At 44.3% G+C, this 19,213-nt stretch overlaps 1 protein-coding gene across 1 annotated transcript in view; it reads left to right on the forward strand.

The window, feature by feature from the left end:
* The first annotated feature begins 6,540 nt into the window (after positions 1 to 6,540).
* Positions 6,541 to 19,213, forward strand: part of BAIAP2L1 (BAR/IMD domain containing adaptor protein 2 like 1) — a 45,549-nt gene continuing 32,876 nt past the window's right edge. Inside the window, exon 1 of the mRNA XM_026704300.2 lies at positions 6,541 to 6,836. Coding sequence (XP_026560085.1) covers positions 6,786 to 6,836 — 51 coding nt within the window. The 5' untranslated portion in view covers positions 6,541 to 6,785. The remainder of the gene's footprint in view (positions 6,837 to 19,213) is intronic.

Here is a 19,213-nt window from a genome sequence, read left to right on the forward strand (position 1 = left end):
TTATTACTATTAACATAGATGTGAACAATGGACTTGGGCTCAGGGCAAAACAGCAGCTTTAACTCACTAGACTACAAATTTATCCATTGCTGGCTGATTTCACCATAGATATACCACAAGCAATTAATCCAACAATTTCACGCACATTTGCCATTTAAATTAAAGATTTACTTTATGTGCCGCAAGGAGTTAGATGTTTGAAATATTTTTTAAAAAATTAGGCTGTTACTCCAGAGACTCTTAAAAAACAGAGCGATAAGATAAATTATTATTCAAGGGTGCATTTTAAATATACAAACATGGTATAAATTATTCCCAGACATTCTGCATAAAATATCTTCCTGAGTTTCACTTAATCATCAAAACTGTGCTCACATCTGAAATTGTGAAATAAATAGCTTTTTATCACGGCCACGCTGCATTTCAAAACACAAAAGCTGGCCATAAAACTCAAAAAAAGGCAGCAGATTGTTTTAGTAAAGCCTTACTGAGCTTTAAGCAACGTTTCCAAGATGAGGGAGTAAACATTCCTCCATGTTTTCATTTCTGAACTAAACCCACTTGAAAGAAAAACGTATTTTTAGCACAGCATTTTCTCAGTTGTGGATCTTTTTTTAAAAAAAAAGTTTCTTTACTCATCACACTGGATTTGTATGAAGTTAGTTTACTCTCTTGCTGGGCTATTACTACTCTCGACTTCTCTCTCTCTCTCTCTCTTTTTGCTAAAACATTTTCTCAATTTCAGGTACTGCCCATCAACATCGGGAAGTTTTCTATCACAACTACGGTACTACCACAACTTGAGAAGAAATTGGACAATTATTTGCCTGAAATGGTATACAGCTTCCAGCCTGAGCAGGGGTTGGGCTAGAAGACCTCCAAAGTCCCTTCCAACTCTTGTTATTCTATTCTATTCTATTCTATTCTATTCTATTCTATTCTATTCTATTCTACTCTACTCTACTCTACTCTACTCTACTCTATTCTATTCTTAATAGATTCTATTCTACTCTACTCTTACTGTAATCTATTCTTAATTCTATTCTATTCATTGCAAATTGTTGTGTGCGTGTGTTTGCACTGTTTTCCTCCAGTGTCAAAATTAGGCTTTTTTCTGCCCAGTGATCTGGTTTGCACATAAATAATCATGAGGTATATTAGTTTTGGGGTTAGATCACATCATCAGAGCTCAGCATTATAAACAGAGGAGTATGTGTAAGCACACACATATGTGTGCATCTGTGTGGAGTATGTGTGTCTATATGTATATGTGTGCACATGCACTCATGTGTGTATGTGTATATACAGTTTAAATACTTTCTCTCTGTGTATAAATCTATTATATCTATATCCATCTCTCTCTCTCTCTCTCCCTCTCTCTCCCCAGGGACTCTGATCAGCAATAAAATTTATAAATAAATATAAGCAACTGTCAAAACCTACAATCTGGAAAAGCGACACCAAGCAATTCAGAAAAAGCCAACATCACATCAACCCTCTGAGCCTTTTTTTCAAGAGGCAACTGGATTTCCTGGGTTTTCTTTGAAGACATTTCGCTTCTCATCCAAGAAGCTTCTTCAGTCTGATGAGAAGCAAAACATCTTCAAAGAAAAACCAGAAAGTCCAGTTGCCTCCTGCAAAAAAGCACCTTTGAGACAAACATGACCTGGATGACTGAGAATTTCCAGAGGCACCTCTGAGCTTTAGTAACTTCTCAGAAAACCAAACTTTGGGGGACTTTAATTCTGTTGTCTTGGATTGTTGCCACCACCACCCCGTCCCCATAGGCGGCTTACAGAACATGGATAAATAGGATAGTTATTCTATTCCCCGAGGATGCAGGTTTTTTGAGAGGGCAGGGGAGAACCACACAAGGAGTGGTGGAGGAAGAACGAGATGCCCACACAGGCAGAGAGATCAGTCGCATCAGCCCAGCTAATCGATGGGGCGGCAGATGCTGCAGCCAGATCACACACACACACCTATCCACTGGGTAAGCGCCCCATGCCTTATTGCTATGTGCAAAGCCAATCTAAAGAAGGTTAAAAAAAAATCCCAAGGCTGGGAGGGATTTGCAGATTTACATCTGTTTTTCTACCTGTGTCACCTGGACCACCAAGGCTAGATCAGCTAAGGAAAAATTGGCACTCATTCTAGCAAGCATGGGTTGTTGTTTTTTCCTTTTGTTCTCATAGCCTGGTCCTTGTTATAGAAATGTATTTTTTAAGTGTGGGGAGGCAGCAAGGGTGCTTCAATCATCACAATATAGAGTAAACTTTTAACATTTAAGTTTAAACCTCTGAGTTTTCGCTCATCCCTGGGTTACTGAATTAAGAAAGCTATTTCAATTCTTCTTCCCCCAACAGCCTTGAGCTGCACAAAAAGCAAATGAAATGTAGTCTGTTCTGTTGAATTTGGGAAGGTGGGGAGGAGGAGAGAGGAGGAGGAGGAGGAGAGGAGGAAGAGGAAGAGTGGGAGGGAGGGAGGGAGAGAGGATAATGGTGATACTGGTTAAGTCCTTTTTTATAAGAACATGCCACATTTTTTCACATGGGGTGAAAAGAACAACTTTTCAAAAGAATCCAATACTCGAGAAATCAACCTAAAACATTTCACTGTCCTAATTTAGGAGAACAAGTTAAATAGGGAAATTGTCTTTGATCCTCAAAGGATTTCACTGGAACATCCGAGAGAGGTCAAACAGGGAAGTGCCAATGAGACCACATGATAAGCTGAACAGACACGACAAAGAACCAGTATAACTGTTCAACGGGAACCACTAGATAAACGGCCAGGATTGGAAAGCACCTGAGAACCTGGAGTCAGAAATCGTTCAAGGAAGAAAGGCATGGGGAAAATATATTCAATATATAACCCTTCTGCCTCCTTTGGCCTGTGCCTACATTTAACGTGCTGGTTTATCAACCCTTAGTCTACAAGCACTAGAGTTTGGGGTTGCCTACCCAATTGCTTTTGGGTATAATCAGGGCATTGAAGCAGAGAAAAATTTGGGAAAGGCAACTGTGAAGTTATAAAACCAAGAGGCGAGAATCTACCCAAAGCATTTTGTTTTATAATTCCCAAAAACAGGAATTATTTAGGCTGAAAAACAGCTTCTATCCCAGGGCAGAAGCTCTTTTGAATTCTACTGTATAGTGCAACATTAATGCAATATTGGGGGTTTTCAATTCAATGTGTGGAGGGTGAAGGATGTGTGTTTGTGTTTATTTTCATGGTCATGACGTGCACTGAAGATGGGGTTTGATTTCATTGTACAAGGTGCAGTGACAATAAAGTAAACTAAACTAAACTAAAAGCAACATTTACCTCCCCGTTTTAGTCTCTGCTATCCTCCCGTCCATCTTTTTTTTGGTTATCCTATTGATGTAATCTCGTCGCGTTCTTTTTCATTGTTTATTTTATTGTTCTACTAGCTTCCGTTTATGCTCTTTTCATTGAGTCATTGGGTCATTGAGTCATTGAGTCATTGAGGCCACTTGGAGATTTATCTGTGTCCTGAGGGTCACTGCAAATGGGTGTGGATCCTTAATGGGACTGCTGCAGATGAACCTCCGAGAGGCCTCAACGACTCCCTAAAAGGATGCAAATGACCAGCTGTCTGCAAGGAGTATCGATCCTTCCGTTCCCCACCATCCAAGTCAGAACTGAAGAAGCTCCTTAGATGAGAAGCGAAACATCTTCAAAGAAAAACAAGAAAAAAAGTCCAGTTGCCTCTTGGGGGCCGGGGGGGGGAAGCACCTTTGAGATTTTCAGAGTTGTTATCTTTTAGGATAAAATGGCGAACGCACGGCAGAGGTTAGAATCTAATTGTGGGTTCTGTGTGATCGATCATCCAGGATGTTGGCCCCTCTGCGGGAGCAGCGTGCACTGTCCTTCACACTCGCTTGGTTCACAATGTGGAGCTAACACTTGACTGCTCAGGACTGTACAAGCTGCTCACCTCTGAACGCACGATGTCCCTCCTGAAAAACACGGGGAGGCAGCCCGCTCACACGCATGACTCACTCACAGATCGATGGCATAGTCCTGCACCGGGAGAACGTATAGTTCTCTCTCTTTCTCTTTCTTTCTCTCTCTCTCTCTCTCTCTCTCCTACACACACAAACACACTTTAGAAGCACACACAGCCCCGCAGACACGAGTGAAGAGAATAAGCTAGGCCTCTCTCTACAACTTCACACCTAACTTTCCAAGTCAAGTTCGGCATGGATTCCTAAACAGCAACGCCAATTTAGTGGTCCCTGGGATCTAAAATTATGAGTTTGGTTGTCCCTGAGGTCCAAAAGGTTGGCGACCCCTGATCTAGTCCAGTGGTCACCAATTAGTGAGCTGGGCACCACTGGTGGCCTGCAAGAATATGTTGGTGGTCCACAGAGAAATGTCACCCCCAATTAATCCAGGCTGTGTGGGAACACAAGACTGCACTGCCCACAGGGACTGCAGGAACACAAGGCTTGTGTTGCTTGCTTTGCGAACACCACGAGGTAGTGGGGGGAGGGGGGAAGGGGGAAGGGGGGGACTTGTCCCACTCGCCCCACGCGCCTGGCCTGGCCACCGGGCTGCCTCTCCCCACTTCTTCTTTCTTCTGCTTTTGGCTGAACGCAAGGAAAGCAACAAAAGTCTTTCTTTCTCTCCCCCAAACTCCACCAGAAATGAGTCTTTGGGACCCTGCAAGGCCTCCTGCTCCAAGAGGCTGCGCCGGCAAAGACTCATTCCTGGGGGACAGAAAGAAAGACTTCTGCTGCTTCTGCTGCTTTCCTTGCATGAAGCCAAAAGTCTCTCTCTCTCCTCCTGAGAACGGAGCTGGGGACAGTATCCTGCAATCCCGAATAAAGAACGATCGATCGGTAGAAAAACAGGGTGGGGAATTTTCCTGCAGACTTTTGGGGGGATTTTCCCAGGGTCTTTGGTCCACGGGGTTTGAAATTATGAGTTTGGTGGCCCTGAGGTCCAAAAGGTTGGCGACCCCTGATCTAGTCCAACCCCAGAACCCAAGCAGGAGACCCTACACCATTTCCGACCGATGGCAGTCCAGCCTCTTCTTGAAAGCTTCTTGAATTCACATGTTACACCAAGCCAGGGTTGGTATGTAATTTGTTTATTAAATAATGCCCAGTTGGTTGCAGAACAGACCACAGATTGCCTAAAAAATGCATCCTAGTTTGTTGCATCTACATAGCTCAATTTACACCTGAACCAACGTACGTCAACCGAGGTTCTATCCCGCAAGGGGTAAAGGAGTTGTGAGAACTAACTCGGCCACTGAATTCAGGGATTTGGGGCTTGTCACAAACAAGGTTTTGCCCTCTGCAGACTGACAAGCAGGCTCCAGTAGCAGAGAGTTGCCCCTGCCACCATCACAAACCTGTTTGCATTTCAGCTGGTTTCTGAGCAAAGTTAACACAAGGAGGCCTCTGGAATTTGATCTTGATGGTCTCAACCCGGTTTGCAAATGTCACAAGCTGCAGACCTGGTTTACAGGCCGGGGTAAACATCATCCTTGCAAACTGGGCAGCTCTTCAACCATCTCCGCCCACAATGCCTTTTTTCACACCATGCTAGTTTGGCTTGGTCCTGGCTTGCCCGTCTGCCTTCAGGGGTAAGAAAACGCAAGAAGGGAAGAAAAAAAATCTTTAGAGAAACAAAGACATCTACAAATCTGCCTTTCGACACGTTGCATTCGGTTGTTGCAAGGGCTGGAGCTCTTCCAGGTCCTTTGATAAATAAATAAATATATTCTGAGCATAAACAAACTGAAAAGACTGGAGGGAGGGGAAGAGTGCAGTTAACACAATAGTTTAATGCAATTAAATAATGCAATGAAGAAACCCAAATTGCAAACGAGGGAAGGTCCAAAAGAGAGAGCAAAAGGAATGTCTTTATTCATTAAGGCTGAAGAAGAGGGGGGGGGCTTTTAAACCTTTTTCTTTGGGCACTGTCCAAAACGCACCCCTCGCTCACACATACACACACACACACAATTATTTTCACAAATTGTCTTGTGCACAAACACACACACAAAACCACCCATTTCCTAACTTAGGCTGCTTCCTAAGGTATCTTAGCATTAAAACTCCACTAGAGGGCAGCACCTCTCCTGAAAGCGCGGTCCCTCTCGAAAAGATGCACCGCAACCAAGGGCAGACATCTCCTGGTGGTCTCCTTCCCGGGACCCCAATACACCCTTTGCCCGGCTTTGAGCACCAGCTTGGGCCCCTGTCTGCGGCCAGTGCGGGGGAGGAAGAGGAGGGGGGGCTTGACCTCCTCGGTGGAGAGGGAGGACGAGAAGAAAGGGCGAAAAAAAAAGAGGAGGGGAAGGGAAAAAAAACCGGCGGAGTCTAATATTCCTCCTCAGGGAGGCCAGGCGGCCCGGCTCTTCCCTCTGGGGGGGACGACCCTCCCTCCGCGAGCGGCCTCGCCCGGCTCCGCCCACCCCGCCTCGCCTCGCCTCGCCTCACCTCAGGGGTGGGCGGGGTCGCGCGCGCGGAGGGAACCGCCCGCCCCCTGCCTCCCCTCCCTCCGCTGAGGTGGCCGGTTCCGCAAGTTTGACAGTTGGCGCGGAGGGCGCCGTCGGGGAAGGAGGGTCTCTACGTCGCTGCGCGATTCGCCTCTCTCTCTCCCTCTCTCTCTCTCTTCCCCCCTCACGCCGCCGAGGGAGCCGAGCCGTCGCCTCACACGTCCGTCCCGAGGGGATCCCAAGCCGCCCGTCTGCCCGCCCGGGGCCACCTAGCCCGCCGGCTTCGCCTCCTTTAACCGCCGCCGTCATGTCTCGGGGTCCCGAAGAGGTCAACAAACTGACTGAAAGCACCTATAAGGTGAGGGGGGAGGCGGAAGGGAACGGAGGGGGGACCCCAGCCCCCTCCCCAAAGCTGGGCTTGTTCCCCCCCCCCACACCTTGAGGCGAAACAGGGACCCCCGAATGCAACCAGGCGAGAGTTTTCCCCTCCCAGCCTGACTCAGTGCAAACTTAATTTTTTGCTCTTTTATGTGCTGGGAAGTTGCAAAGCAAAACTTTCTGTCCTTGGCTGCTTTCGTGGGAGTTTCGACTTTTTTTTTAAAAAAAAAAAAGTCATTTCTTGCATTGCTCCTTTAAAAAAAAAATAATAATAAAAAGGAAAAATCTGTCCCTGGCTGCTTTCGTGGGATTTAAAAACAAAAAAACAGATCACTTCTTGGATTGCTCCTTTTTTTAAAAAAAAAAAATCATATCCGGGGGTTGCTGTCCTTTCCTATTTTTGGAAAAAGTCTTTTCTTGCGGTGCTACTTACAAAAAAAAAAAAATCTGTCTGTAACTGCTTTCATGTGATTTGTTTTTTTCCTTTATAAAAAAGGGCATGTGTTGAATTGCTACTTTAAAATAAACATTTCCCAGGCTGTTTTCCTGATATATATTTTTTTTTCTCCCCACTTTTGTGGCCTTTTTCAAAGTCCTTACTTGCTTCGCTCCTTTTTAAAGCAGTTAAGAGATAGACTTTTTTTTTTTTAAGGGAGCAGTTCCAAAAACGATTTAAATAGAAGAAGTCACAGGAAAGCACATTTTTAATGTGTCTTTTCTTTTTTTTTTAAAGCCAGTGGCTATTTATGTTTAGCTGTTCTTGCTTTATTGCTCTTTGTTGGCTATTTGGTGGTGGGATGAGGGAAGACTGCTTTTTATTGTTTAATGTTGTTGGGGGTTATGCAATGATATTTTCTTTTAATTTCCTGCTGTCATTTTGGATCTGCTGATCTTGTTTCTTATGGATTGCTTATTGGTTTTCTAAGGAGGACTATATTTTTATAGCTACTTCGAGATTGTGCTGGTAAAAATAGATGTGCTATAGGGTGTGTGTGTGTGTGTGTGTGTTTATTTTGTGAGTTCCCTTTCCCCTTTCTCACAATATTTAGAAACTGAGTACAAAGCTAGACAACTTTCCCAATTAAATGCAGATTGGACTACAGTTCCCGTTGGCTTTTAGCTGGAGGAGATGGGAGTTGTAGTTCCCTAGAAGGACACACCATTGACTGAGGATGACAGGAATTTGGGAGTTGTAGCCTGACACACCTGAGCTGATTTACAGTTGAAAGGAATTATCAGCAAGCCAGTCAGGAAAATCACCAACTGGGAGTGGGATCCAGATTTATTCAGTGAACTAAGCTAGCCCAAGAGATCTAAATCGTTTCTTCTTCATCACTTGAGACTTTCAAGAAGAGATTGAACTGCCATTTGTCAGAAATGATGTAGGGTCTCCCACTTGGGCAGGGGTTGGACTAGATGACCTATAAGGTCCCTTCCAACTCTGATTATCTGTTAACTTATCTGTTCATAGCAAGTATGCAAAGATTGGAAGGGATCAGGGGAAGATGCACCATCCAGAAGGAGCTTCCTCCTAAAAAAAAAAAAAAAAACCTCTGCACATGCTCAGAAGCCCATGTTCTGTTTTTAAAAGAATTGCTCCTGGTGGAGGGGGAAAAAAATCAAGATATATTCAGGATGCTCCATTGCTGGAGGTTTTCAAGAAAAGTTCAGGCAAATATTTGTCCATCTCCTATCAGGCATGATATAAGATCTACTCAAGCAGGGGAGTTGGACTAGAAGATCTCTAATGTCCCTTCCAGCCCTATGTTTCTTTCTATTTTTATTTTTTCTTTCTATCTTTTCTTTTTTCTTTCTATTTTTCCCTTTTTCTTTTTTCTTTCCATTTTTCCTTTTTCTTTTTTCTTTCTATCTTTTCTTTTTTCTTTCTATTTTTTTCCCTTTTCTTTTTCTTTCCATTTTTTCCTTTTTCTTTTTTTCTTTCTATCCTATCAGCGCTGCAAGTTGTTTTCCATTCACCCAGAGTCAATGCTGGCTGCGGAATCCTGGGACTTGAAGTCCATACATCTTAAAGTTACCGAGGTTGGAAAACATTGCCTTTAGCCTTGGGTTTCAACCAAGCCATTGTACCAAGCTACCTTCCCTTATTTTTATCAGCATGTGCTGCCAGTTCTTTTTGCTGTACCTAGAAGTAAACTCTCAGTGACCTTACAAAGGTCAAATTCTGGGTGGTGGTGGGGGAACAAGAGGAGCATTTTCTCCTGATAGGCCCCAAGGTCAGAAGAAGGAACTTGGATAAAGCCAAGCAAACACGCATGCAGTATTGTCTTCCAGGCCTGCCTTATTATTTATGAACAAAGTGACCACAAAAATCTTACCATCATTTTGCACTGGCAAATAAATCCTCCTGTTTCGCTATCTATTCTCAGTAGCTGTCAAGGACACTTATCAGGGATGGCTACCAGCGAGCAGACTTGGGGAGTAGAATTCTTTTATTGGCCAAGTGTGATTGGACACCCAAGGAATTTGTCTTTGGTGCAAATGCTCTCAGGGTACCTAAAAGAAAAGATACATTCGTCAAGAGTCAAGAATCATCAGGTACAATACTCAATAATAGTCATAGGGTACAATAAGCAATCCAACCATACTAGGAAACAGTCTATATAAATCATAAGGATACAAGCGATAAAGTTATAGTCACACAGTCACAAGTAGGAGGGGATGGGCGATAAGGAGTGATGAGAAGATTAATAGTAATAGTAATGCAGACTTTGTAAATAGTTGGACAGTGTTGAGGGAATTATTTGTTTAGCAGGGTGATGGCGTTCGGGGAAAAACTGTCCTTGTGTCTAGTTGTTCTGGTATACAGTGCTCTATAGCGTCATTTTGAGAGTAGGAGTTGAAACAGTTTATGTCTGGGATGTGAGGGGTCTGTAACTAGAGGAGAGATGCTTTCACCGTCTTTGCAGATGCCAGGTAGATGACCTTTGAGGTCGTTTCCATTACCCTGCGCAAGAGTGCTCTCTTCATGTCCCATTAGGTGCAAATGCACATGTGAACACAAACAGACTGTGGGTCTAAGTTAAAGTCTTGTCACCTTGGCTGATAATGGTTCTCCAGGATAAAAAGCCATTTCTGAGTACTGTATATAGGTAGTTCTCAACATACAACCGTTCTATCAAAAACTGTTCATACTTACGATGGGTCTGAAAAAAATGACAGTGCACTTTTGTCCGCTGCAGCGTCAATCAAAATTCAGGTGCTTGGCAACAGGCAGGTATTTCTGATGGCTGCAGTGTGCCCTGGTCACACAATCCCAATTTAGGACTTTCCCACCCAGCTTCCAACAAGCACAAAGTCAACTGGGAAAGCCAAGACTCCCTTACTAACCACGTAATTTACTAAACAACTGCAGCAATTCATTTAAAGGCGGCCATAAAGGTCATAAAACCAGGTACGGCTCACTTATCAACCCTCTTGCTTTAGCAGTGAAAAATCTAGCCCTGATTGTTGGATGTTGTATACGGCCTGCATCGGTTGTGATGCTCGTTTTTGTTTTGTTTTTTAACTGGAGCTTATTAGATCCAAGACTGCTCTCTCTGCAAAGCCTCCATGCCTGAAAACATGGCAAACAAACCTGGGTTTGGCCTTTGACTAGAAGTTCTTACCCCAAACCACACTTTTTGCTGCCTCCCAGCCCTTTCTGCCCGAAAAACCAGCAACAGGATCCGGGCCCATCCTGTGAATTGTGAGTCAGCCCCTTTTCCCATGCCTCGTTGGCTTCCTTGGAGGGGGTAGAAACCAAGTCTGATTCACACTGTCGGGTGTGTTTATTTGGCAGAAGAGAGGCATGTGGTTTTCACTTTGGGTGGGGTTAAGGAAAGTTACCTGTGTTCGGATCACAAAACACTCACCATCCAGCTGGGGTGGGGTGTGGGGGGGAAGATGGCTTCGACCTAACATTGATGGGATTTAAAGAGGAAATTCTGATTTACAGAAAGGAACTATGTGCAGAATGGAACATAGAAATTATTCTGGATTAAAACGGTCTGGATAAAACAGCTTACATCTCAACAATATAATTAGTTGGAGATATGAAAATGTTTCGTCTTCATGAGTCAAAGGAGGCTGTATGTTTACTCCGAAAGGGAAGCAGCACTAATATACTGTACTTTTATAACCTATCAAATGAGGTGTGGCCACTGTAGTCCTGCTTAATGAATAGCCACCTGAGTTACCCCACTTTTTATAAGAGCCGGTATGTTCTCCAGGGCAACGAATGAAAGACCTTGAAGATCTTTCGTTATATGAAAAGTTAAAAAAAAAAAAAAGGCCCAACTTTTAGCATTAACAGAATGTCTCACCTGGGTTGGGAAATCTTCTAAAGTATTTTTTATTTATGAAATTTCTAGGCCAACCTTTTCATGTAAGGGACTCTAGGTGGTTTGCAACAGCTTTATAAAAATCATTTTTATTCTATATATATAAAAGCGAAATACACTCAGGCATCATCACAAAATCTCCAGAACTGTAAAGCCTACAAACTTGAAATTTGACACCTATGTTCCTCTTGGCTTAGGGGCTCACTAAGAAAGGATTTTTCCAAATGACCATCAGAGCATTAGTATTTTGTATATTACTGTTATTAACATGCTCTGATGCTAAGGAGTTCTACTCCCCCTCCCCACCTGAAAAGAAATCTCTTCCAAATGCAAAACACAAGCAGAGGAGTTTCAGTTTCACAGCACCAAGCAGCTTTAGTACAGAACAGTTGAGCTAAGCCACACCCAGGCTCCTTGCTGTCTCCTTCTTGCTCACACAGCAAATACTGCTTCAGTTTCCAAACAGTCCTCAACTCTAGCCAGATAAATACTGATGGATGCCGGTAGGCAGAGGCAGGATTTTTTCCCCTTATTTTCCTCCCCCAAAACTAAGCCTGACCACATAGTTTCGTAGCGAAGCAGGGGTAACGAACTAGTAAATACATTAAAGCACAGCTTAAAAACAAGTTGAAACTGACGAGTAAAAATAAATCAGGTTAAAAAGTCAACGCTAGGAGGTTAAGAAGGAACAGGGGTGCCCTCAGGCCACCAGACACCCCTATGGCTGCATATTTTTAGACCTCCCTGCTGAGTGGCAAAACCAGGTCTTAACACTCTTCCAGAAAACCAGAAGAACGGAGGCTTGCTTCACCTCTGGAGCTAAGATGTCCCATAGGGCTGGGGCAGCAGCTAAGCTTGTCCTCCTAGATCCTGCCAGTTGACCAAGGAGGTACACAACATGGCTTCCTTGGGTTGACCTATCCTCTAAAGCAGCTGAGGGCAAGACAAGAAGTAATGGATGGATGGAAGCTTAACAAAGAAAAATCCCACCTGGAATTAAGAAACTTCCTGGCCATGGGAATAATTCTTCAGGGAACAACTTGCCTCTAGAAGTTGTGGCTGCTCCATCACTGGAGGTTTTCAAGAAGAGACTGGGCAGCCATTTGTCCTTGTGCTTGTGCAGGAGGTTCAGCTAGAGGACCTAAGACAGGGATCGGCAACCTTAAACACTCAAAAGAGCCACAAAGATCCTAACCGGAAGCCTCCCCCCCACCCCCAATTCAATTCTGGAGCCGATTGGAAGTCCGGTTCCCCCACCATAGAGTCTCCTCCTAGCACAGCATCCTTTTTCCTCTACCTGTCCTAACCGACCAGCGACAAGGAGCCCCAGCAGAGGGATGAAAGAGCCACATGTGGCTCCAGAGCCAAGGGTTGCTGACCCCTGATCAGTGGTGGTATTCTACCGGTTCGGCCTGGTTCTGCCGAGCTGGTAGCGCCGATGAGCAGCAGAGACCAAACGGGTTCTCTCCACTGCTCTGTTGTTGGGCCTGCCCACCCGCCCAGGGTTCCCATACTCACCTTTATTCCCTGCTTTTGAAGCACGTGCAGGGGTGAGATTCTACCAGTTTGCACCTATTTGCTAGAACCGGTTGTTAACATCCTAAGCAGTTCGGAGAACCGGTTGTTAGAAGAAATTCCTGGCCTAATCCTGTAAGGAAGGCAGGAAGGAAACATTCTGGTGTTGCTTACAGAAACTGCCTCTCCATTAACCCTTATTATATTCTTGGCAGGACTAGACTTCCTGTCTCAGGAACTTCTCTGGAGTTTTTTTCCCTTCCCTTGCTGGTACTTTGCTTGTGCGGAGTGACCATTGAAAAAAGTGACTTCTGACCGTTTTTCACACTTATGACTGTTGCAGCATCCGCACAGTCATGAGAGGCCAGGCAAGGAGATGTGTGCCTCGATGTGAGTGATGTTGAGTTGGCCACGCCCAGCCAAAAACATGACCACCAAGCCATGTCCACCCAGTCATGTGACCACCAAGCCACGCCCACCACCTAAGCCATGGCCACAGAACCGGTTCTTAAAAAATTGGAATCCCACCCCTGACCGCGCGGCAGCTGCTGAAGCGACCGGGAGAGTGCAGGCTTGCAGGAGGCGACTTGGAAGGCCTCTGCGCCTGCGCACGCATGCAAAATGTGTGTGCATGCGTGCAAAGCACGCCCACCAAGCCATACCCGCCAAACCGGTGTTAAAAATCTTTGAATCCCACCCCCCCGCCCCTGAGCCTAAGAGGCCCCTTCCAACTCTGTTTTTCTGTATTCAGCTTGGGACAGGTCACAACATTTGGGATGAGACGGTTTCTTGGTTATCCTGTTTCCATGCCAATAAACTGCTTTAAAAGTGATAACTCCTTGAATGGGACCCAAAATAGGGGTTGATCTGATCAAAGGATCAACCTTCTCAACACAAATAAAGAAAGTAAACCCTTGCGATCCATATCTGCTCATGGAAATTTCCAGTTACTAGAACACTATCTTAAGTATCTCTTAGGCCCGAGGCCAGAAATAAGGACTTGGATAGCGTGGGAAGAGCACTTATAATGGCAAGTGTTTCTGAGCACCTCCCTAAACCAACCAGCGGTGCTGCTGAGACAAGGAAGGTGCTTGTTCTTCTACAAAGGGAAGTTTGGGAGATTAGAGCATCAAAGGGCTTCGTGTTCTTCAACCTGTCCTGGGCAACTCTTAAGATTGGGTGGACTTCAACTCCCAGAATTCCCCAGCCAGTGCAAGCCGATGGCGCACTTAACTCTGCCTGCTCTTTTGCAGAGAGCCATTAGAGTCCACGGCCAGAGAGGGCTACAGGAAGACTCCGCTCTGCTGCCATCTAGTGGCAACCCAGATCCTTTTTAATAAAGGTAAAGGTAAAAGTTCCCCTCGCACATCCGTGCTAGTCGTTTGCGGCTCTAGGGGGTGGTGCTCGTCTCTGTTACAAAGCTGAAGAAGAGCCAGCGCTGTCCGAAGACGTCTCCGTGGTCATGTGGCCGGCACGACTAAACGCCGAAGGCGCACGGAGCACTGTTCCCTTTCCACCAAAATGGCCCCTGTTTTTCTACTTGCATTTTTTACGTGCTTTCAAACTGCTAGGTTGGCAGAAGCTGGGACCAGTAACAGGAGCTCCTTCCGTTACAGGGCGCTAGGGATTCGAACCGCCAAACTGCTGACTTTTTTTGATCAACAAGCTCAGCGTCTTATCCCCTGAGCCACCACGTACCTCCTTTTTAATAGCCCTCTGTTAAAGGCAATTCCATCCAGCTGAAGAGACTATCTGCAGCTTGGGCTCAGCAGTTTTCTTGCAGACGTTTCATTACCCAACTAGGTAACACCATCAGGGCTAGAAGAAAGTGGGGTTTACAGTGTGGAGGAGGAAGATTGGTGCTGTCTGAGCTTGGTTCTATTTTTTTTTCTTTTTGAGACATTTGATTACCCAACTCAGTAACATCCTCAATATCATCACTGTCAAAGCACCATTAACGCCATCCTAGCACTGGTGATGTTACCCAGCCGGGTAATGAAACGTCTCCAAGTCGAGGATCAAACTCGGAGTGCACCAAGGCCTGAAGGAACAGGTTCCTTATCGCCCTTGAGACCGTGTGAGATTTGATCCATTAGTGCTACTCCTAACAAAGAGGGTATGAAAGAAGTCGGCTGTTGGGCAGGGCCCATAAGATAAGGGATTACTTTCGTTTGCTTTGGCTCTAAGCCCCAGCAAGATAATGAGGCGCATATTCCGAGGCGATAAAGGACAGAAACTACCCCCACAACTTCAGGATCTTGGAATCTGCCCTGCCCTTCCCATCGGGGGCACGTTTACAGGCAGTCCACTGACTTACGACCTGTCTTGCCACAAGTAAAATCACTGCACTTGTGAAATTAGTCACGCGGGTTGTTGAGTGAGCCTGGCTTCCCCATTGGCTTTGCTCGTCAGAAGGCCGCAAAAGAGGATCAGGTGACCCCCGGGAACACGAAGGTGTGGTGGCCTAGAGGTGGAGCTCTCGCCTCACAGTCAGGAGGCTGTGAGTTCGATCCTAGGTAGGAGCAGATATTCTCTCTCTGGGCACAATGAGAATATATCTGTTGAGCAAAACGCTGCACCTGCGACAGGAAAGGATCCGGCCATTAAAACACTCTGCTAGCTCCATTCAGTTGCCCAGATTCCACCCTGCAAGGGATTATGGGGTCATTAAAAGAAGATGATGATGATTACAGGTAGTCCTTAACTTACAGTCGTTTGTTTAGGGACCAAAGTTACGAAGGCCCTGAAAAAAGTGACTTACAATTGTTTTTCACACTTCGGACCATTGCACCATCCCCATGGTCACAGGATCAAAATTTGGACGCAGGTATTGATGGTGGTTGCCCTGTCCTGAGGTCACGTGATCACCATTCCCAATCTTGCCTGCCGGCTTCCGACATGCGAAGTACATGGGGATTCACTTAATGACCACATGATTCACTTAAAAACTGCATAACAACAGAGGCAAAGCAAGATGCAACTCAACTCAATTTTTTTTTGTATAACAATTTTATTAGTTTATAATGGAGCATGCAAAGAAAATACAACAGTAAATAATAGGAAAAATAGGGATGGGGAAAAAAGGGGAAGAGAAAAGGGGAGGAAAGAAAAGGGGGAAAAAAGAAATGTACATTAAATTATAACTTAAAAGAAAACTTCTATATTATAGAATCTATAAGGTGAAGTTTAACTCGAGATGTCACACAACCACTGTCTCATTTAGCAACGGGCCTTTTGGCTCAATTATGGTCGTAAGTTGAGAGCTATCAATACTCCAAACTACCTATCAGAAAGTCTTTAAGCACCGGTCGTAGCTCTCTTCCTTCAGCACCGTCGTAACGTGAAACAATTGCAGAACGAATGGCCATAACTCAAGCACCACCTGCATTATAAAAAAAATTTTTTTTATCAGTTTAGTTTTATTCCACCTTTATTATTATTTTTAATAACTAACAGCAAGAAGTCCAGACTCCTGGAAATTCCCACTGTTGAGAAACCCTATTCTACGCCCCCACCTCCACCCCCCCACCCCCAAGAGCTGTAGGGCTGCTTTTAAGCGGCAACCTCTCCAGAAAAATCCAAGTATTTTTCCTCTTCACCTTTGAATAGCCTCTTCTCCTTATGACCACTTGCTCAGGCAAACCTTCTTAGGGTATCGGGCCCTTGTTTATTTCTGGATTTACTGTACATTGCCTTGTTGACACAAGCCAACATTCAATTCAACCTCTGCTAATTCTGCAGGCCAAACTACGATAAGCTGCACCAAAAAAATGAAATAAAAAAGTCAAAAGGAACTCTGCAGATTCTGGAGAGTAAATTTATTCTTTTATTATTTATGTATTTGTCAAGCAAGTATTAGATAACAGGTATAAGGATAAACATAGTTATGAATACATGAAATGGATACATATAAGAAAAATAAAAGAAACAATAGGACAGGGACGGTGCGCACATTGGTGCGCTTCTGCACACCCCCTACAGACCTCTTAGGAAAGGGGTGAGGTCAATAGTAGACAGTCTAAGGTTAAAGTTTTTGGGGTTTGGGGAAGAAACCACAGAGTCAGGTAGAGTATTCCAGGCACTGACCACTCTGTTGCTGAAGTTGTATTTCCTGCAATCGAGTCTGGTGCGATTTACCCTGAGTTTGTATCTATTGTGTGCTCTTGTATTGTTTTGGATGAAGCTGAAGTATTCATTGACAGGTTGCAGTAGATAATTTTATGTACTAGACTTAGGTCGGACTGAAGTGTCGTAGTTCTAGGTTGTCTAGGTCTAAAATTTCAAGTCTGGTGGCATAAGGTATTCTGCAACGAGTAGAGGAGTGGAGAACTCTTCTCGTGAAATATTTCTGGACTTTCTCAACTGTATGAATATCAGATATGTAATGCGGGTTCCAGACTGATGAGCTGTATTCAAGTATAGGTCTAGCAAATGTTTTGTGTGCTCTAGTTAGTAGTGTGATATTACCAGAGAAGAAGCTATGTAGGATTAAGTTAACAACTCTTAATGCCTTTTTAGCTATGTAGTTACAGTGGGCTCTAGCACTTAGATTATTAGAGATGAGAACTCCAAGGTCCTTGACATATTTGGGGTCATCAACAAGGTCTTGACTTATTCAGCTTGTATTTTATTTTCTGATTATTATTTTTTTGCCAACAAATAAGACAAAGCATTTGTTTGTTGAGATTTGAAGTTGCCATTTGTTTGACCATTCTGGCACATAATCAAGGTCATTTTGAAGGGTGCTTCAGATACCTGTCAGATGTCAGGATCTCTAGATATTTTTTAGGGGGGGGGGGGTTGGCTGGAGGCGCCAAGAACTTAAAAACCTAACCTATAACTTTTGGTCCCCCAGTTTCCAGCCTGATGCCTTAACCCCTGCACAAGGGGTGCCCAACCTTGGCCACTTTAAGATCAGTGGATTTCAACTCCCAGAATTGGCCAGCCAGCCATTTGTGGACTTCAACTCCCAGCATTCCCCAGCCTGGCTAGGGAATTCTGGGAGTCAAAATCCACAAATCTTAAAGTTACCAAGGTAAGAAACACTGCATTGTGGTGAACTAGGATAAACAAAACAGGCCCCCCAATAGTTCTCAGGAAACTCAACGCAACAAGTTTCAAATTCCCCTCTATACATATTTTCATTCTTTTCAAAGTATGTGTGAAGAATATTGTGCAACAGGAATAAATATCTTCTGATATGAAGCCAATAAAAGGGACCACGTGTTAAAGCAACTGGCACTTGGCCTCTGTAAGGAGAGAGGAGTCGCCAAGCGAAGAGTAAACACAGAATATTTCCACTGATCTTAAAGTGGCCAAGGTTGGGCACCCCTTGTGCAGGGGTTAAGGCATCAGGCTGGAAACTGGGGGACCAAGAGTTATAGTTCTGCCTAGGACACAAAGCCAGCTAGGTGACCTTGGGCCAGCCACCTTCTCTCAGCCCTAAGAAGGAGGCAACGGCAAACTGTTTCCAAAAAAAAATTTGCCAAGAAAATTGACCAGTCCAGGGAGGGTCCAAGAACTGGGCCCAATATGGAACAGAAGGAGAGGGGGGAACCTTAAAGACACGGTATCATTAGATCAGGGGTCTTAATTTAATTCAGTATTTAATTCAGTATTGCCTTGTTGCAAACTTTAAAAAAAAATGAATGAATTGAATGAGTGAATCTGTTTAGTTAAGGCTATTGTAAGGTTTCCGAACTGAATTTAAAACTAGCAACCTCAGGCCTCCCAGGTTGCTGTCAAGAGGTAGCTAGCAACTCTCATTTCAGGGGTGTGTGTCACGTCTTAAGGAACAAAGGTGAAGTTTTCAGAGAGGGATTTCTGTTTGAACAGCAAAACCCTCTCTAATACAGTACTCAAAAGAGCAGAAGAACCCTTTAATGTATAAACTGAACTTGTGTATATATCAGGTTTACCTCACCATCTAAAAATTAAGCTCATCCTGATCCTTTCCGTTTTATAAGAAGGCTCTACATTAAGACCAGGCATTACCTATAATCATAACTAAATATAATATTTTGAGGCAAATGCCTTGCAGCAAAATCAGTTGTCCATATTGTTATTCGTGTTTAGAAGAAAGGCACTCCTCGACTTACGACCACAACTGGGCCCAAATTTTATGTTGCTAAATGAGATGGTTGTTAAGTGAATTTTGCCCCATTTAACAACCTTTCTTGCCTCTGTTGTTATGGGAATCACTGCAGCTGTTAAGTTAATAACCCGGTTGTTAAGTGAATCTGGCTTCCCCATGGACTTGTCAGAAGGTTGCCACAGGGGATGACATAACCCTGGGACATTGCAACCGTCATAACTGTGACTCAGTTGCCAAGCATCTGAATTGTGATCATGGGAGCACAGGGACGCCGCAATGGTCGTAAATGTGAAACATGGTCATCAGTCGCTTTTTTTCCAGTGCCGCTATAACTTCAAACGGTCACTTACACTGCTGTAAGTTGAGCACTACCTATAAAGTAAAATTTCCATGTATTATTTTTAAATC

This window comes from Pseudonaja textilis, chromosome 14, assembly GCF_049901715.1.
Source record: "Pseudonaja textilis isolate UNSWEBS1 chromosome 14, rPseTex1.2, whole genome shotgun sequence".
Taxonomy (NCBI): Eukaryota; Metazoa; Chordata; class Lepidosauria; order Squamata; family Elapidae; genus Pseudonaja; species Pseudonaja textilis.